At 35.5% G+C, this 17,233-nt stretch overlaps 2 protein-coding genes across 2 annotated transcripts in view; one reads left to right on the top strand and one right to left on the bottom strand.

Annotated features, from left to right (window-relative positions):
- The window catches only part of LOC140676268 (uncharacterized), a 170,797-nt gene that overhangs the window by 115,915 nt on the left and 37,649 nt on the right, over positions 1–17,233 (bottom strand). Inside the window, exon 3 of the mRNA XM_072911161.1 lies at positions 10,975–11,120. The gene's annotated coding sequence lies outside the window, so the exon portion shown is untranslated. The remainder of the gene's footprint in view (positions 1–10,974; positions 11,121–17,233) is intronic.
- LOC140676219 (uncharacterized) overlaps positions 1–17,233 on the top strand; it is a 72,050-nt gene that overhangs the window by 25,844 nt on the left and 28,973 nt on the right. Inside the window, exon 2 of the mRNA XM_072911081.1 lies at positions 14,925–15,219. Coding sequence (XP_072767182.1) covers positions 14,925–15,219 — 295 coding nt within the window. The remainder of the gene's footprint in view (positions 1–14,924; positions 15,220–17,233) is intronic.

Below are 17,233 nucleotides of genomic sequence, written 5' to 3'. Positions count from 1 at the left end.
ATCCCGGCGCTCCGACAGCTCATCTATTTATGGGGGAGCTGGCGTTTCTCTCTTCTCTGAAGTCTCTTGCTCTTTCTCTTTTTACCTCGCTCGCCCACTCTTCGTTCAGACTTATCCCCTGCTTCCCGCCAGAAACAACTAGATTTTATATTCGAAAGACATAGGACGCTGAACTTTCTTTGCATTGTTTAAAATATTGATGCAGGATAATTATGCTATCATATATATTTCAACTTTGATTGTCGGCATGAATTCAAGCTTATGACATAAAATGATTCTTGAGAAAATACCACAACTTCGTAAAAATATATGGAAAAAGATTTTCTTAACTATTATAATTAAAGATCATTTAAATTTAAAATTCTACAAGATTTATATTTTAAAAAATGATATAAACATGAAGTGCAAAAATACTTTAATATTTACCAGAAGCGAGTTTATAAAAATAAATTCGTTTTGTCGACGATGGTATTTAAAGAGTAAAGTTTAGTCTACGAAAACGTGTTCTTGTTAATGTAATCATTTTTCAGACAGGTTTATAGAGAGACAGCCTTATTAAGCGGAGAAAAAAATATTCTATGGAGCGTGGGGGCTTGTGATGACCATTCTAATCTTGATCAAACACGAAAGTATTTATGAAAGAGGAAATAATACATATAAGACATTTGAAACCAGATAAGTTTGGTTTGTCTATTCAGTTGCGTCTAGTCATTTATTCAGACATGAAATACCATGACAGCTGCCAATATGTTCATGAAAATAATGACCATAATAATTTCCTGGAACGATTAACAGTGACACAATACACATTCATACATATAAAATAATATGTCATTAGATAAAGCAGGAAAATATGACGGAAAAGAATTAAATCATTCTAAAATAACTGTATAATTAAGAAATGATTATCAACGAAAATTGAGATTCTTGTAAAATATAGTAGATGTAATTTCCATAATAATGCAAGTAGCATATCTTTACGCAAATTGACTCAACACCTCTCCATCCGTCCACTGGATATTTCAATGAATACCGATCATGAATAACGAGCCATGATTACTGATCGTAAGATTTGAAATAAGTGAATGGCGAAGTATTACAAGAGAGAACTGTCGGCAAAGTGAGACAGGAAGTGAGAAAGGCACGATTTTGCCGTAATCTCCGCCAGGAGAAACGAAGCGTGAAAAATATGCATTGTTCAGTATATTTGCGCGCGTGTTATATATTGTACTTTTTTTTCTCTAGTTATTCTCCATACTTTTTTCTGAATATAATTTTATCGATTTTTTCTACATTTATCCTCACATTGTTTAACAACATGATACCTTTTCTTTCTCTTTGAGATACATTATTGAATATATATATATATATATATATATATATATATATGTATAATTTTTATTTAAAGAAAACCGAACTTGTGGTTTAATAATATTTTGGAAGCCTTATGCTTTAAAAAATTACATATATATATATAAAATATATTAAATGCGTTAATCATCTACTTCAGTAATATACTTGTGCATATATATAAATGTAAATATAAATATTTATAAAATGATAAAAAAAATATTTAAGTTGTTTCTGTATAGCTCTTTCGAATCATGAAAATGTGATTTTCTTGATTTCACGTCATTTTCATCTCGCATTAATCGATCAATGGATCTGTCGATGGTCATCTAAGTCATGAACTTTCTTTGCATCTTCCGCATTCGATTCCTTGGATACTGTCTGTCTATCAGGTTTCAGGATGTGAATTGCCAGGCGGCAGAGAGATACGCTCACATGATGCGCGATCATCAAATGCCAACCGATCAGCGATGATAATCACGCGGATTAAACGTAACGGATAAGGCGCCAGGTGTTCGCATTCAGATCTTTAGATGCATCAGCAAGAAAATAACCCGAAACAATTATTACTCGTCCAATGCGAATAATAGTTATATAAATTAATAAAATATCCTATAAAATTGTTCAAAACGGCCAAGTGTATTTACTTATTTAAGTCTCGAAAAAGATTGCTTAGAAAGTTGATGTATCCATTAAATAACAATTTTTCGCAGATAGCGTGCATACATTATAAATAGTATTAGTATCTTTTTTGCAGTGTCAATCTTTTAGATAAATGCAAGGAAAATAGATGCAGTCCTCGCGTATAAAAACGAGTATCCCAATCATACAATTGCCCATCCTGAGAAAATTAAATCATTTTCAGTTTGAATTTCGGGAAAATTTGAAACACTCACAATTTGCTAAAGTATGTAGCATTACACCGGGCATTCAACGCGCGTATATTATTGGCAGACTTGATTATTCCGGACGCGGAAGTTCCGCGGCATTTAGCCATCAGCAGCGAACCGAGCAGAAACGCAAATCAACGGGCAATAATAATCGCACGAATAAGATGTCTGTAGATGCTGGTTCTGCGCGCGTTCACGCTCGCACGTTCCGGCTCTCCTTAAAACAGGGGGGCCGGAGGCCCGAGGCCCGAAGACTCTCTTGGTCGGCGAGGATCCGCGAGCCCGAAAAGAGCCGCGCGACGAACGGTATGTGACAGCGTGTAATCTCGCCTCGGCTTCGTGCCCGCCGAAATAACAGGTTCCTCTTTCCCTCGTTTCGCGGCTCGATCTTCCTGCTGCTCCTTCCTTGCGCTCGGCGGCCCCATGCATACCGAGAGACCCGATACCACGTAGCCCTTATCCCGGTACCCGTCGCACAAAGTTACGGTTTCGCGTCGGAGACATTATTAAGGCCGGCACCGACGTCGTCGCACGAAACAGGCTACGCGAGAAGAAGGTGGCTTGCCGGAGCCGAGCGCCGGGAAACCGGATCCTGAAAGCTCTTATATGCGCATGTATGCGCGAGCGGCGCTCGAGGGGACTCTAACGACGATCGTATGGAGATACGGCCGATGCGAGTCAGTTTATAAAAATTCGTCTGGAAGTTCATATAACGCTCTCGTGTTCGCTAGTCAGCCCTCGTGCTAAAATAAACGGCTTGTGAACGATTTATTTGCATTCGGGTGAGACAAACGAATGTACACTTATTTTAAGTGCAATATTGAAGTCATATAAAGCACTTGCTATTCGATCAATTAACAATTTTTAATTTACATGCAATATTAATCCTTATTCCGTACTGATGGATCATTTTTGTCTGTGATTTTTCTAACAACGTCAATTTCTCGAAAACAAATAATCGTAAAATAATATATTTAAGTAAATTATTTTTTAAATTTATTATTTTAGTCTTTATTTAGAATGTTTAAAGAAGGTATATACATTTTTTCAGATTTTTGAAACACTTTTACATATTAATAAACTTATCGAAAATACGCTGACCCACCTGTACAGTTAGAAGGTGCCAAAAATAACAATACGGAGTAAGGGTTAAACATCCTCATCATTTACTATCCAATTTTTCTTCTCTGTTTTATTTAATAAATTCTTTATCCATAAAAAATATGACCAAAACATTTTTTATTAAATATCTTACTTGTAACTATTAGAAAAATATAAAATAAACATTGTTTCTGATAAACAATTTCTTATTATACAGAATATATCTTAAATAATTATCAATTGAATGAATGATTATTTTTAAGAATAAAAACTATCCGTCATGTATTTCTTTTAGCGGCCTTAAAAGAACACGCGTTAAGAATCAATTGAGAATAGCGAAAGTACATAATAGCAGTCACGAACAAAGTTATTATTATATTTATCATTCGCGAACCCGCGTTGGCCAAGGGTTGCGCAACTTTTGATTAAGATCGCAAATACAGTGCTAAATGTTCCACGCGCATTGATCCCATATTTCATGAATCAATTTCTCCGTTTAACCAGCCCAATGCAAGAACAGAAACAGACGGTCGGACGGCGATCCTTAAGAGAGAAACTCGGCCGCTTGAAAAATGACGTTTCGCTCGGTTAATTTTACCGTTGAGGGGGACGGACTTTGAAACTATCGGCCAACTGTGGCCGGTAGTAATATCGGTAGCTTTGAACCGGTCGTAGCCGCCGATTGCGTCCCGCCGGAAACTGGAAACTGGCGAACGACACAACGCCCGGTATATATAGTATACGAGGACAAGAGCTAATTTCTCTTCAAAGCGCATGTGTCATTGCTCTCTCTTTCTCTTTCTCTGTCTCTCTCTCTCTCTCTCTCTCTCTCTCTCTCTTTAACAGAATGACAGCAGTTTCATGATGACGACGATGATATCGCACGCCACGCCGCCGCCACGTCGATCCGCATGAATACCGAAGAATCAATCACCGTACCGATCGGCGGTGCCGATAGGCGCGAGAGAGCGTTGCACGATCTCGATTTGCATCGGTAGTCCGCGGCATTGAAATCATAATAATAACCCGGAACATTCTTATCGCGCACCGAACGGGATAAAGATGTCTTTAAGCGCTCTTCTGCATCTGCTCTCGCTCTCGAGCCGGCGCTGCGACTTTCGAATCGTTGCAACGCGTGTACGGTATGACACGTGACATTTCCTTATGTATTAATTAATAAAAATAATATAAATTCTTATATACATTAATGATTAAAAATATATCTTCATGTGATGTATAAATAAGTATTATAAATATTTTCCATATTTCCATTTTATATTTCACTCTTGTGCAGCAAGCAAATTGATTATGAGAAGATAGAGATAATAATAGATGAAATTACACATGACAAGTCCTAAAGCATAATATAAAGAATTCTACTTTTAAATTCCAACAGAACACCTGATGCGGAACATATCGCCGCTTCTGCGCGCAACCCTTAAAAGTTGGAGGTTGATTCATTTCTGGACTGCATTCTTTGACGCAAAAGTGCAGAGTCATCTCTCACTGGATCAGTTCACTGTCAACGTCGAAACACCACAATTTCCGACGATGATAAAGAACCAACCACCTGCAGGAGGAGGTGTTTATTCGCGGCGCTTCAATATCCTATACTCAATTAAATGCCATTGTGCCATTTGAATGCATTTTTACGCGATAAATATTACATTATCAGAAGGATCTGAAGAAGCTCCTAAAAAGATGAACGCATACAAACATGCACAATTTTCAAAAAATTATTATAATTGAGTATACACGAATAGAGAATAACTTTAAATGAGTTTATGTTAGTATAATGATTATAAAATATAAAGAAAATAACGCAAACTTTTCCCTCAGAGTGAATTAATTGTCATTATATTTGCCTATTCGAGATGATGCAATAAATATGTCAACTAATATTCCTAATACATCTTATTTCGAATATTATATCTCTTACTGAACTTTACTGAAATATATATTTCTGTTAAACATATAAATGTCTAAAGGGTGGCTTTTCTATTTCGAACCTGCAATTATTTGCAACTCGGTAGCAATCTCACGCGCATCTCGAATACGATTGCGACGCTGTATGGTAATCGTTACTGGGATGTCTCGACGCAGATCGTTAGATTGCAGCTGCTAAGGATGTACTGTCGACCTTAACCTCCGCATGATATACAACATGTCTCTCAGTACGCATGCACGTGTATACTGTTTCCTATCTTTCCCAATCACAGATACCGTAAAGGAAGTTAAAATTACGCAATGAATACGATACATCTTACATTCCAATAAAAGCATCTGTACGTAAATCAATTTGTCACAAAGTACCACAGAATTCTATTACTTTTAGCGAAATTCTAGAATATCTCTAGAATTGTAGAGTTTATTTATTCATGATAATCTTGTTTCGATAAATTAGATTTCTGACCGTGGCCTGCTCTTCAGTTCGATAACATCTATAGGCACAAAATTACTATAACTGCGAAATATTCCATCATTAAACACGTTTCAACTGCATATCTTAATTCAAACAACCGGTAATTTTTTATATTTTACTCACCTGTCGGAGATAATATAGCCAATCAGCCACTGAACTTACGCGTCTACTCGATCTAATCATTCGGGGACGTCTGCACCCTGTCGTCCTAGCTTATCGTTATAGGCTAAATTTCAGGATCATAAGGTATAATCATAGGAGGATTCGTCCAACATTACAAACAGCACGGCGTCACGCGAGCGCATAAGTTAACGCCGCTGAAGTCGACTTCTCTTTGCAAGACTCGATCAAAGAAGAAGAAGAAGAAGAAGAAGACGATGAAGAAGAATAAGAACAAGAAGACAAAGATAAAGAGGAATTGGAAGGAGGTTAAAGAATACAGCGGCAAAGGAAACTGTGTAAAGCAGACGGTCACGAGAAAAACCACAGATCTCTTGTCTTCGGGGGTCGCCCGAGACGAGCGGACGTATAATCTTCGCAAGATGAAGAGAGAAACGCAGGGATACGAGAGGAGGAGAAATCGAGGAAAAGAGAAAGAGAGAGATAGATATCTCTCCTCGTGGTCGACAAGAGGGTGGGGGCAAGGTGGATCGTGGATTGAGTCATTATGCTTGCTCGGAGAAGACCACAGGCCTTGATGCGGGAACGGCTGCCATCGACTCGTGAAAGGAAACCGACCGACCGGATGATTCAACGAGTACAGAGACGGACAAAGTAGTCGCCGGTGTCTACTCTCTATGCGTCATATATATATATATATATATATATATATATATATATATATATATATATATATATTTAATTATTTAATTATTTATTTATTTCCTCTTTATTCCTTTTCGTTCAATTCAGTATCACTGTTTTCTTTTCTCGCTACTTTTTTCCTTCTACAATCGGCCTCGTCAGCTGGACAAAGATAATAGAACATCCCTCAAGAGCTCAATCAGTGCACGCGAGAGAATTTGACATAAGGATGAAGATAAACGATATTCCCATTTCATGTTAATTTATTATCGGCAAATCTGTACTTACTCTACAAAAAAAATAAATTTAATTAGAAGAGAAGCTTTTTCAGATCCAGAAGGCATCGTTTTTTCTCACTTGGGGCTATTATTCTTATGTAATGTGGAATATACTATCTACTAATATTGTTTTTCCATTTTTAAGATTTTCTGCGAGTATTGCTAGTATTTTTTGTTTGAACATCGATCTTCAAAAATCATTTTATTTCAAGTGAAAAAGGTAGAAGTGATACGAAGCTGTTGAGATTTGCTATTGGACACGTCGTTTTTTAGCTACACTAACATTGTTCACCCGATGAAAAGAAAATCCCACCGTCACATGACACGTCGCTAACATCAGCACGTACCATAATATTATGACATCAGGTTGGTCCACTGACTGGTTCTGCATCGATGCTATTACCGGGGCTAATCCGCCACCGGATTTTATCTCGTCCCCGCACTAACACAAGCCGAATAGGACAACAAGGTTTCAACGCGAGTTATTGCGACGAGAAGAAGAAAGGTGAGAAGTACAAACGAGAAGAAACAGGTTCGGAAAACCGCAGGTACACCCCTGCGAGAAGTCAAGAGAAGACCCATATATCTTGTTCGCTGTTTTAGATCGATCACTATGTTCTTAGGAAGGATTAAGGTGTCTTTTGACAAGTCATTTTTGTCTGTTTGCTTCAACATCCTTTCAAAGAAAACAAAATAGATTTTGACGTGGATCTGGTAGAAATCTAGAAATCAAAATCTAAACTTGACATAAAAGCGACTGAAAAAATAAAATTTTAATGCAAAATTGGCAAAAATATTACAGATTTATATTGCGATCAATTATTTTATTATCGCGTCAAGTCGTGAGAAAATTGTATCAATACAATTGTTTAAAACATTTTTAATTATAAGAATTGAAATAAATAATAACGAGAAATATAAAAAATAATATTCCTTTTAATAATAAATCTGTAATAAAATGTACACATATATTTATGCACGCATTTATATAGACATTTAACTGTCTATAGGATTAGAAATAATTAATAGAGGAAAAACTTGGCATTTATATGAAAGTCAAATATCTATCAAATGCATCTATAAAATTTCTAAATAGTTATACGTAGCATTTACTTTGCATTAGCACATCGTGAATAGCTACGAGAAAAATAAATATAGCGTGACATCTAATAAAATCGTTTGATTAAAGAGCCTTCGCAAATCATGTTTTATTAGCACAAGGAGGGTAAACATCAAAAGTCCCTTGATGTAATCAGCGTTAATATTTCTCGCGCGTAAATATGTGCGTGAATACTCCTACATATTGCGATTCGATAAAAAGTTGCTCGAGTGTGAAAATCATCATCGTTGTCGTCCGTGTAACGACGTGGAACGTATCGAAAAAAAAAATGTACGACCGGCTAACAAAGATGTACTCTGAGAAGTTCATTAGCTGTCTTAATGCGCGAGGGAGTTGCGTGCTCTTGCGTGCGTTTGCGGCACGCGTGAGGTCGCGACGTAAGGCGAGAAACAGCGGGAGAGATGGTAATTTGCGGCGGTAATTTAAAAGAGACTTCATACTTTCACGGGCATTATGAATGCTCCACTTGTGACTCGTGTAACTGTACATTTTCAAATTATGACCCTCGCGCATACGAGACTGTATATATGCAACTAGGGACCTTTATAATATCGTTGCATTTGTGTCTGTTTAAATTATTCTTTCAGTTATCGAATAGTGTTTTATTGATAGTCTTTATAATTTTTAAAATCGCAACAAAAAAAAAAGATAATACGATAGCAACACGTAGATAAAAATAGTTCGCGAAGTTATCGTGTATTATGTACAAATCAGTTTCACAAGAGTCTATTATTCTTGCTTTATATTTTTTATCTATGTCTTTATCTTATGTTTTATTTATGTCTTATCTATGCATGATTTAGAAAGCACTCAATTTAACTTTATCTCTCGTTTAGCTGTCATTATTATTAGACCGTTCCAACTTATTGTCAGTAAAACATGCAAATGTCATATGACATTTAAGATAGAGATCTTATACATACATAATTGAATCAAACAAAAAGTCTATTGAATTCTGATAAACAGCTGATACGTATAAACTGCAACTACAATTGCTTTGCTAAGTGAAATCGTATAGTAGAAAATCATTATGTTTTTACTAAGAGGACTTAATTAAAAAATTATAAATAAATTTCATATAAATTACATTAATTATTGCCGCGCATACGAAGTATTCAAAATTTGTATATTTCTTGAAAAAATCAGAAGTCACGTTTTATTGTTTCAAATTTAATATTGTTGCCTTTTTTCGACAAGCAAGATGCGCGAAGTACCGCTGCATCATGTTGCAATTAAGCCGAAATGAGGTTGCCCATCTTGTGGGAGAACAGCACCGTATCGCCCTTCGTTGTGTGCGTTTTTTCGGACATCAGAGATTGAAGAATTTACGAGTCCGTCGAGCGTGAGCATACATTTACTTCTCCATTTCTCCTCCCGGCCGCATGTCACGTCTCGTGCTCTTTCGCGGTTTCGTTCGGCTGGTCGAATCGAACGAATTTCGTGGCCTCACGTCGTCGCGCCGTCTCTCATCTTCCTTTCGGTCGTATATCCCGTGGATTCAATGTCCATGCAAAAGCAAACGGCGGCCCCGGCACGGCTGTCAATTATCCGTTATATACGGCTCTGGCCCTCGAACTCATCCTTAACGACCCTTCAAACTTGGCGAGAGAGAGAGAGAGAGAGAAAGAGAGAGTGAGGAGAAGGGGAGTGAAGAAGAAAGATAAGAGATGCGTCTCCCGGCCTTGTGCCAAGGAGCACCGAAAATTCACGAGACCACGAAGATCGCGAGACTATGTCAGCGACGACGACGAAGAGGACGGGATTGAAGACGAAGAGGCGACGCGAGATGGAAACCAGGAGAATATCTTTCCGCGAATCGTATTTGGTATTCCAACATTCCCGCCACATCGCTTGCGGAAGACTCTCCTCCCTTTGTGTTACTCTGTATCTCGAGGAGGGCAAGTTCGACTGCGAATAGTGCGTGTGTGCGTGTTACAGCCTCGCCGCCAAATGTGTCAGAATTGCAAATGCGTGCGGGCCGACGAAACACATCGAGAGGCGGCTCGATAGAAACAGGGCGCGAATTCCGTAGTGCGAGTTCTAGAATATATTTGAAAACGGTCGGATGGAGAGACGGAGAATGTTGGTATCGGGGCCCGTGAAAGAAATCGTAGGGACAATGGTGTGAAACGCAACCGAATCGTAAAAAGGATCTTAGACCTACTTTACTATGGAAATTTGAAGGAGACCCTATAATTTTAGCCACATTCTAGATGTCGGCGCTTTGAATCTGCGCAATAAATGATGTTTCTTATGTGCCTAAAGTCACGTTTCAAACATTATGTTGACCAATATTTTTAAATCTTTAAACACTATAGCTATATTTAAATTACTTATATTAATAATATGAATATATTACGACTTTATTTGTTGCCAAATAATTTTTTTTTCATGCAAACTTTTCTATTATCATAATATTAAGTAATACTTCAAGTGTACAATTTTATCACGAGGATGTATTTAAATAATTCAAACATGTTAATTTCGATGATTAATATGTAATATTGAAAAAAGAAGAATATTTTTATATCTAAAGTATGAATTTACAATTAGAATGCCAAGTTCATACAAAAATATTTTCCGCCGTTCTTTTAACGATTGAATATGTAAATCAGCCTGTCTAAAAACGACAAAACCGCTGCAGAGAATGGTTGAGTTAACAAGTATAAACCATCATCCCTTTCGCTCGTAAACGCCTCGTAATTATAACGAGATGTTAGACTTGGAATATAACGACTACAGATGATAAAATGAAAAAGCAATGACTCGAAGTGCTAACACTTCGAATTGGTTCTTGTTAGACCGATATTGATGATCCACAAATCAATCAAACAATCCCATATTTTAAATATTTAATTGACTACGAGCATGCACGTTTATTGTAAGATTACATAACCATATCACGTATAGAAAGTTGTTATGTTGTGATAAAGAATCGATCGACTAGGACAAATGTAAATATTGTTATATCAAATCGGGCAGATCTAAACTATTTTCGTTGTCACTTACTTGATCTGAAGTGGTTACAAGCTTTGAGATTAGATAGTCCTTTCCGGTTATGAGATCCGCCTCTTTGCAATTTATCTTGGGAAGACGGTACACAATACGTTGATTTCAGCCTTGGATCCAAATATTACGAACGCGTGTAGATGATTCTGTATCACACAAGAAATTTATTTCGTTATGGAAGCATCAAAAAAGGGAAAAATTAATCGCGTATGACAATTTCGCGATCCTCGATTGTCTCATGATGTCATCGTTTAATATTCTGGGTGATTAAAAATATCATATACATTAGGCTTATTCAATGATATTCATTAACTGAAAATCATTGAATAAGCATTGAATAAGTTTTAACATTAAAAAAAAAGAAATAAATTAGTATATATAATTATATATATAATAAATATATATATATATATATATATATATATATATATATATATATATATATATGTATGTATGTATGCGTGTATGATGTAAATTTTTCATAGAAAAATAATGATATGCTAAAACTTGAGATATAAACTTGAAAACTAATTTAGTAAGGCGGAACCAGGAGAGAAAAAGCAAGCACGGAGGAAAAACGGCAAAAAAGTTGTTTCCATTTATCTTAACGCAAGTATAGTCCTTTGTTTTCTCTCATCGATATTAAATCGCAATATAACGACTATATTTATTTCGTAAAAAAAGCCGACTCCACCTGGATGACCTTGCACATGCCGGATGAGATTGCGTTTGTAATTTTTCCACAGCTGGATGTAGCGAGTCGCGTTTCTTAAAAGCTCCGCGTGATTAAATCGTGCGCCTCGCCCGAAGGTGCGTCGCCGACCGGATAATGGCTTATTAACAAAGTCTTTGCCGAGGAACGCGGACAAGTGACAGAAGGGTTTTGACGAGAGAAATCGTACGATCCAATTGGGAGGAGAGAGACGCGTAGGAAATGCGCGAATCCCGGCGCCGGGAGTCACGTCACCAATTTCTTCAACGTCTTCGTAGAAAGGGCCCCTAACACAACGGGGCTTTAATTACGTCGATATCACGGTAATTAAGCTGATCAATGCGTGCCATTGTGTGCCGTGCGGAGGGCCTGAACGCCTCTCCGGGATCCTATCCATAATCCCGACCACGAGCCTCCTCGGTGCAGCACAAAAGTACCCCACCTCTCTATAAAGGATACAAGGATGCATCGTACCTGCAGTCAAATCTTCACCGCGACCACCTCACCGCTGTGGAAAAGCCACGACAAAGAACCGAGAGGAGAATAAACACAGTGACTCTCGATCCCGTCGATGCAGCCAAGATCTGAGACTTCTACCGGAGAACGCGAGTGTCTCAGACACGAAGAACCACCGCGGGCGCGCTCGAATGAATCTCTCGTGGAGCGGTTATTTCATTCGATCGTTCGACCAGATCCGAGACTGATGGAATTCAATAGAGAGGAACACTTCGCGCAGCATTATTTCTGTGCCCCTCAATCTTCTTAACCCTTTAAGGCACCATGACCAAACACGAATATTAAGCCATGTTCGATACTTTCAGTTGTCATCTAATAATGATATATTGTGTATTTTATAAATAAAAAAGATTTTATATATAAATAAATAAATAAATAAATTACACACACACATATATATATATATATATATATATATATATATATATAGAGAGAGAGAGAGAGAGAGAGAGAGAAAGAGCCAAAGAAACCTAACGATTTTCAAAATAAAATATAATTTAAATATTTATTTTTTGTTATATAACATATAAGATATATAATGCTACTTAAGTCTATTATTTATTATTATTCAGCTTACTCATTTTCACTTTCAACTGCTGCCAACCATAGCTTGTTTAAACAGCACAGTTGTCAAATGTGGCTATAATTTTTTCTACATATTGGTCTTGATTTTATTAATATACAGGAAAAAATTAGCAATTTTTATTTTGGGATTGGATTCAATTTTTATGTGAATTGAAAGAAGCTTTGATTAAAAAATGTGTATGTATATACTACTAGTTTTATTTTTTTATAATATCACTGTGTTCATTAAGCAAGTTGCTCTCTCTCTTTCTCTCTCTCTGATGTAGCAATATATAACTGTCAATTAAAAGGCAGCATGATATTTCCGTCCTTTCATTAATGAACTACATTTATCTCGAATACTACAATTGTCTATATATCATTTCATTTGAATATATGATTATACATCCTAGATTAATATGCAGTTTACATGAAAAAAGTCAGAATCTCTTGTAAGAACGAATAGATGAAGTCATTAGTTATATGTTGCATGCAACATTGGAAAATATCTCTTAATTTTTAAACAACCAGTGTAATTCCAATATATCCCAATCAAGTAAGAAGAGAAAAAAAAACGATACATGTTTCTTTACTTGTTTACCTCAATAATTAACTATTGCGCGCGTGCGAAGAGCGCTAAAGAACATCGACATGAGATGCGTTTATGTTTCGCGTGAATAGTTTCATAATCATCAACGATACGAATAATCATCCGCTGTCTATCGATTCTTTGCTAAACTCCGCCTTACGTCACGGAACTTCGCATCAAAGAATCATCGTTCCTCGAGGTAATCACCGTTTGACGAGCCATGCGGATTTTAAAGTGCCTATGTATATGTGCTACTTCAAGTTACTCACTAGGAAAAATATACGCGGTCAATGCTCCTCAATTTTCTTGCTTACTCGTGTGCAATTACGTTATGATTTTGAATGTTTTTTTTTGTATTTTATCGAATATTCGAAATAATAAATTTTTTACATGACTGTAAACTTTTCGAATTTAATACACATTATATTAAAGTTATCTTATCCTTCATACAGCAGAGATTATATTTATTATATATTTATATGTATATATATTTAAATTAAAAAATGAATAAATTCTTGTATTAATACAAAATTGTTATCTTCTACACGCTGTTCTAAACATTTTCAAGAATATGATTTAAATGATTCACTCGTACGATTTTATTGTTTATCGCGAGTCTTTCAGTAAATTCATAAGCAAGGTATGTACAGATAGCAATCTCAGAAAGAGAAAGAGGCATTTGTTTGCTATATAGTTCTCAATGTTTGTCATAAGAGTTAGGACATTGGATGTCTCTTTGTGAAGACCAACTTCATCCAGTATCTCCACTGTTTCATGGAAGAAAAATGCTCAGAGATGCGCCGACTATGTTCCTTCCTCTTTTGATTTTAACGTCTGTTTGCCCTGCCATTTCCTGAAACATGTACCAGTGGAGACAGACTGGATGCGTTCAATTTTTTTTCCATAGCTTCATGCAGGGATACGATGAGAGTTCCATTAACCGTGTTTACTTGGGACTAGAAGATATACTGCGTGTGTATAATAATTTAAATCGTGCCTCAACAATTAAAATTGCATTTGCCATAGTAAAAGTTTTAGCAGTACTATATTTGACAGATTGACTCTAAAATTAAATTGAATTAAGCTAAAATAAATAATATTTCAAAAATTTATTACTATATGCATCGAATTTCGTATTCAATACATATAACAATAAATACATACTCATAATATAACTACAGAATTATAATTATATAATACTAATTATATTGCGCGATAATCTATTATAGTAAATATATGTGTTTATTTAAAATACATTGTATACGCTTCATATTATAAGAAATTTCTAGAAGTAGTAAATCCGAGGATGATAGTTTTTTTTCCAACACTCTTAATTGAAAACCTTTATGATTAAAAACAGAAAATTAAATTGAACGTAAACTTTAATTTTTTCACTTCATAATTAATAAAACGAATTAGATTTCTGATAATAAAACCATAAAGAAGGATCGTCATTTAATGAATAATTTCCCCTAATTTTTTCATTAACTATTATCTTCAGAATTACCCTATAATTAGAGTTTATAGAGTTTTGTGTAAATTTGCATTAACCAGCTATCTTATTTCCAGGTCACAGTCACTAGCACAACTACGACAAGCACGAACACGGTCTATCCTAGTATAAATGACATGGACTGGTTCGCCGGCGTCGCCGAGGAAGAATTACTATATTATACCGGTGTCGGTAACGACGTCGATTCCTTATGGGCTGTTATTGGCAACTTTGTACCGCCACCACCTAGACCACCTTTTTTACCCGAAGAGAGCATCGCCACCGATGGACTCACCACCTGCGACTTGTGTTCCTGGGCTTGGAGAAATGATAGGCATTCTTTCTCCCGAAAAACGGTAGACGGTACCCTTGGTAAGTCTTACATTTCTCACAGTACTAGAATTACATTGCTTTAAATCCGCGTCCCACAAATGAGTTACCAATTATTTTAGCTACAAGTAGTACAAATAATTAAAAGCTACAAATTTCACATATATATAAAATACGCTTTTATAAAAATAACATAAGTATAAATGTATAAAAGAATATATAAAATAAAATTATATCTCCGAAAACAGAGACCGTGTAATATACCTATTATTCGATTAAAATTGAAAAATGATCATGAAGATAATGATAAACCAACAAAAAACTCTTTTAATAATGAAATCAAATTTCTGATATCTAAATAACATGATTAACATGATATCTAAATAATATTAGCCAAAATCAATATTAGAAAAATCACGACGTTTAATTTCTCCTCAGCATTCTATTTTCTATATCGTTAACTTTTAAATATTTAAGAATATTTTATTAAAATATGTTAATTGCTCTATATTAAATTATTTGAGCGCCGTTTAAGAAATTTTCATGAGATACGATAAGCATATATTAAAATATTTTTACTTCATTAGTCAAGTAATACGACTTTCGTCATTTACTATAGTCTGTTAGTTTTTCTTGTCATCACTTCAACTAGAAGTTCTCGAAAGATGACGAGTGGCCATTTCGAACGAGCCATACATCTGTCCACACGGAGACCAGGCTATACACACTCGACTCTTGTTTGCAATGTGTTTATTCGTTAAACAACTTTTCCCGTCTAGTGCGTACTTTAGGATTCGGATGGATCCCTCTTGAAACGTTAACAAAATTCATTGTAACGATGCTGTGAAATTCCTATTCCTTCTTTACAAAAACTAACGCTTATCCAGATTCTGTCTTAATTATGGCGCATACAATAATTTATCATTTCAATATATTATTACAATATAATTTCACAAAAAAATATAGAGATGAGATTCAAAGGTGATATTAGTCTTTTATTAGGGTAATAAATGTTGATCACCTGACAACAGCTATGGTAAAATTCGTAAGAAAGCACATATAAAAACTTAGCTCGTTAGGAGATTACTGTGCGAAGTCTTTATTTACTGTATGCAGGAAATATTACACAAGGATTTTCATTAATCCAAATTGCTCCAAATCAAGGGTTCGACGACAGGATGGACGACGACGCAATCACGAAAGAAATCGCTATTAAGAGCACACGATGTGATCGTCTTAAGCATGTCCATTAAACATAATGATAAATAATGCGGACATGTGACGTACATATACGTGCCGCACTTTTTGCCATATTTTTCGTTCGTGATAGACTTAATTACGGACATAAACTATATTTAATACGAATATCTACATAGCGGTAATATTATTTCTTCTCTTATAATTAAATGTTGAGAATAACGGTGCATAATAATACTATCATATAGGGATAATCACGTTGAGAGAAGAATATTAAAATCACGAATCATGTACAAGACTGCCATGAAAGATTTCTGCACGTTTCGTGCCTTTCTATTCCTTATCTCTTTTCGCTCATTTTTCATCTGTATCATATTATATTTACATTAATTCTTAAGGTTGATAAATTAAAAGAAATATAATAAAGAGTTAACTTAGCTTAAGTCGATTTTTGCATTTTATAGAAGTCTGTTCTTTTTTGTTGAAAGAAATTTTCATTATATTTTATATGACAATATAATTGTCATACATATCTAGATTTAATCTTGTGACAATTTTTATTAAATTTGACCTCAAAATTAAATGCACCATGATGAAATGTATAAATATTGATACGAGTACATTGCAATTTCTTTTTGTTTTTTTTTTTCTTTTTTTTTTAGATTTCTTCCTTATTGAGAGACTAAAGAACCCAAATTACAATAACAATTGTCAATTTTAAAGAAATTTGTCGGCCTTCCTTACTTTTCAATCGGTATCGTGCAAACTGTAAGGGATAATTCGAATATTTTCCCCCAACGTAGAACCGACCTCCAACATCCGGTGGACGTGCTTCGACCAATCAGAAACAGGCCGGTCC

The sequence above is a fragment of the Anoplolepis gracilipes genome, chromosome 2, assembly GCF_047496725.1.
Source record: "Anoplolepis gracilipes chromosome 2, ASM4749672v1, whole genome shotgun sequence".
In the NCBI taxonomy this organism is placed as follows: domain Eukaryota; kingdom Metazoa; phylum Arthropoda; class Insecta; order Hymenoptera; family Formicidae; genus Anoplolepis; species Anoplolepis gracilipes.
The sequence above is the reverse complement of the archived record's forward strand: the minus strand, read 5'-3'. Positions and strand labels throughout refer to the sequence as shown.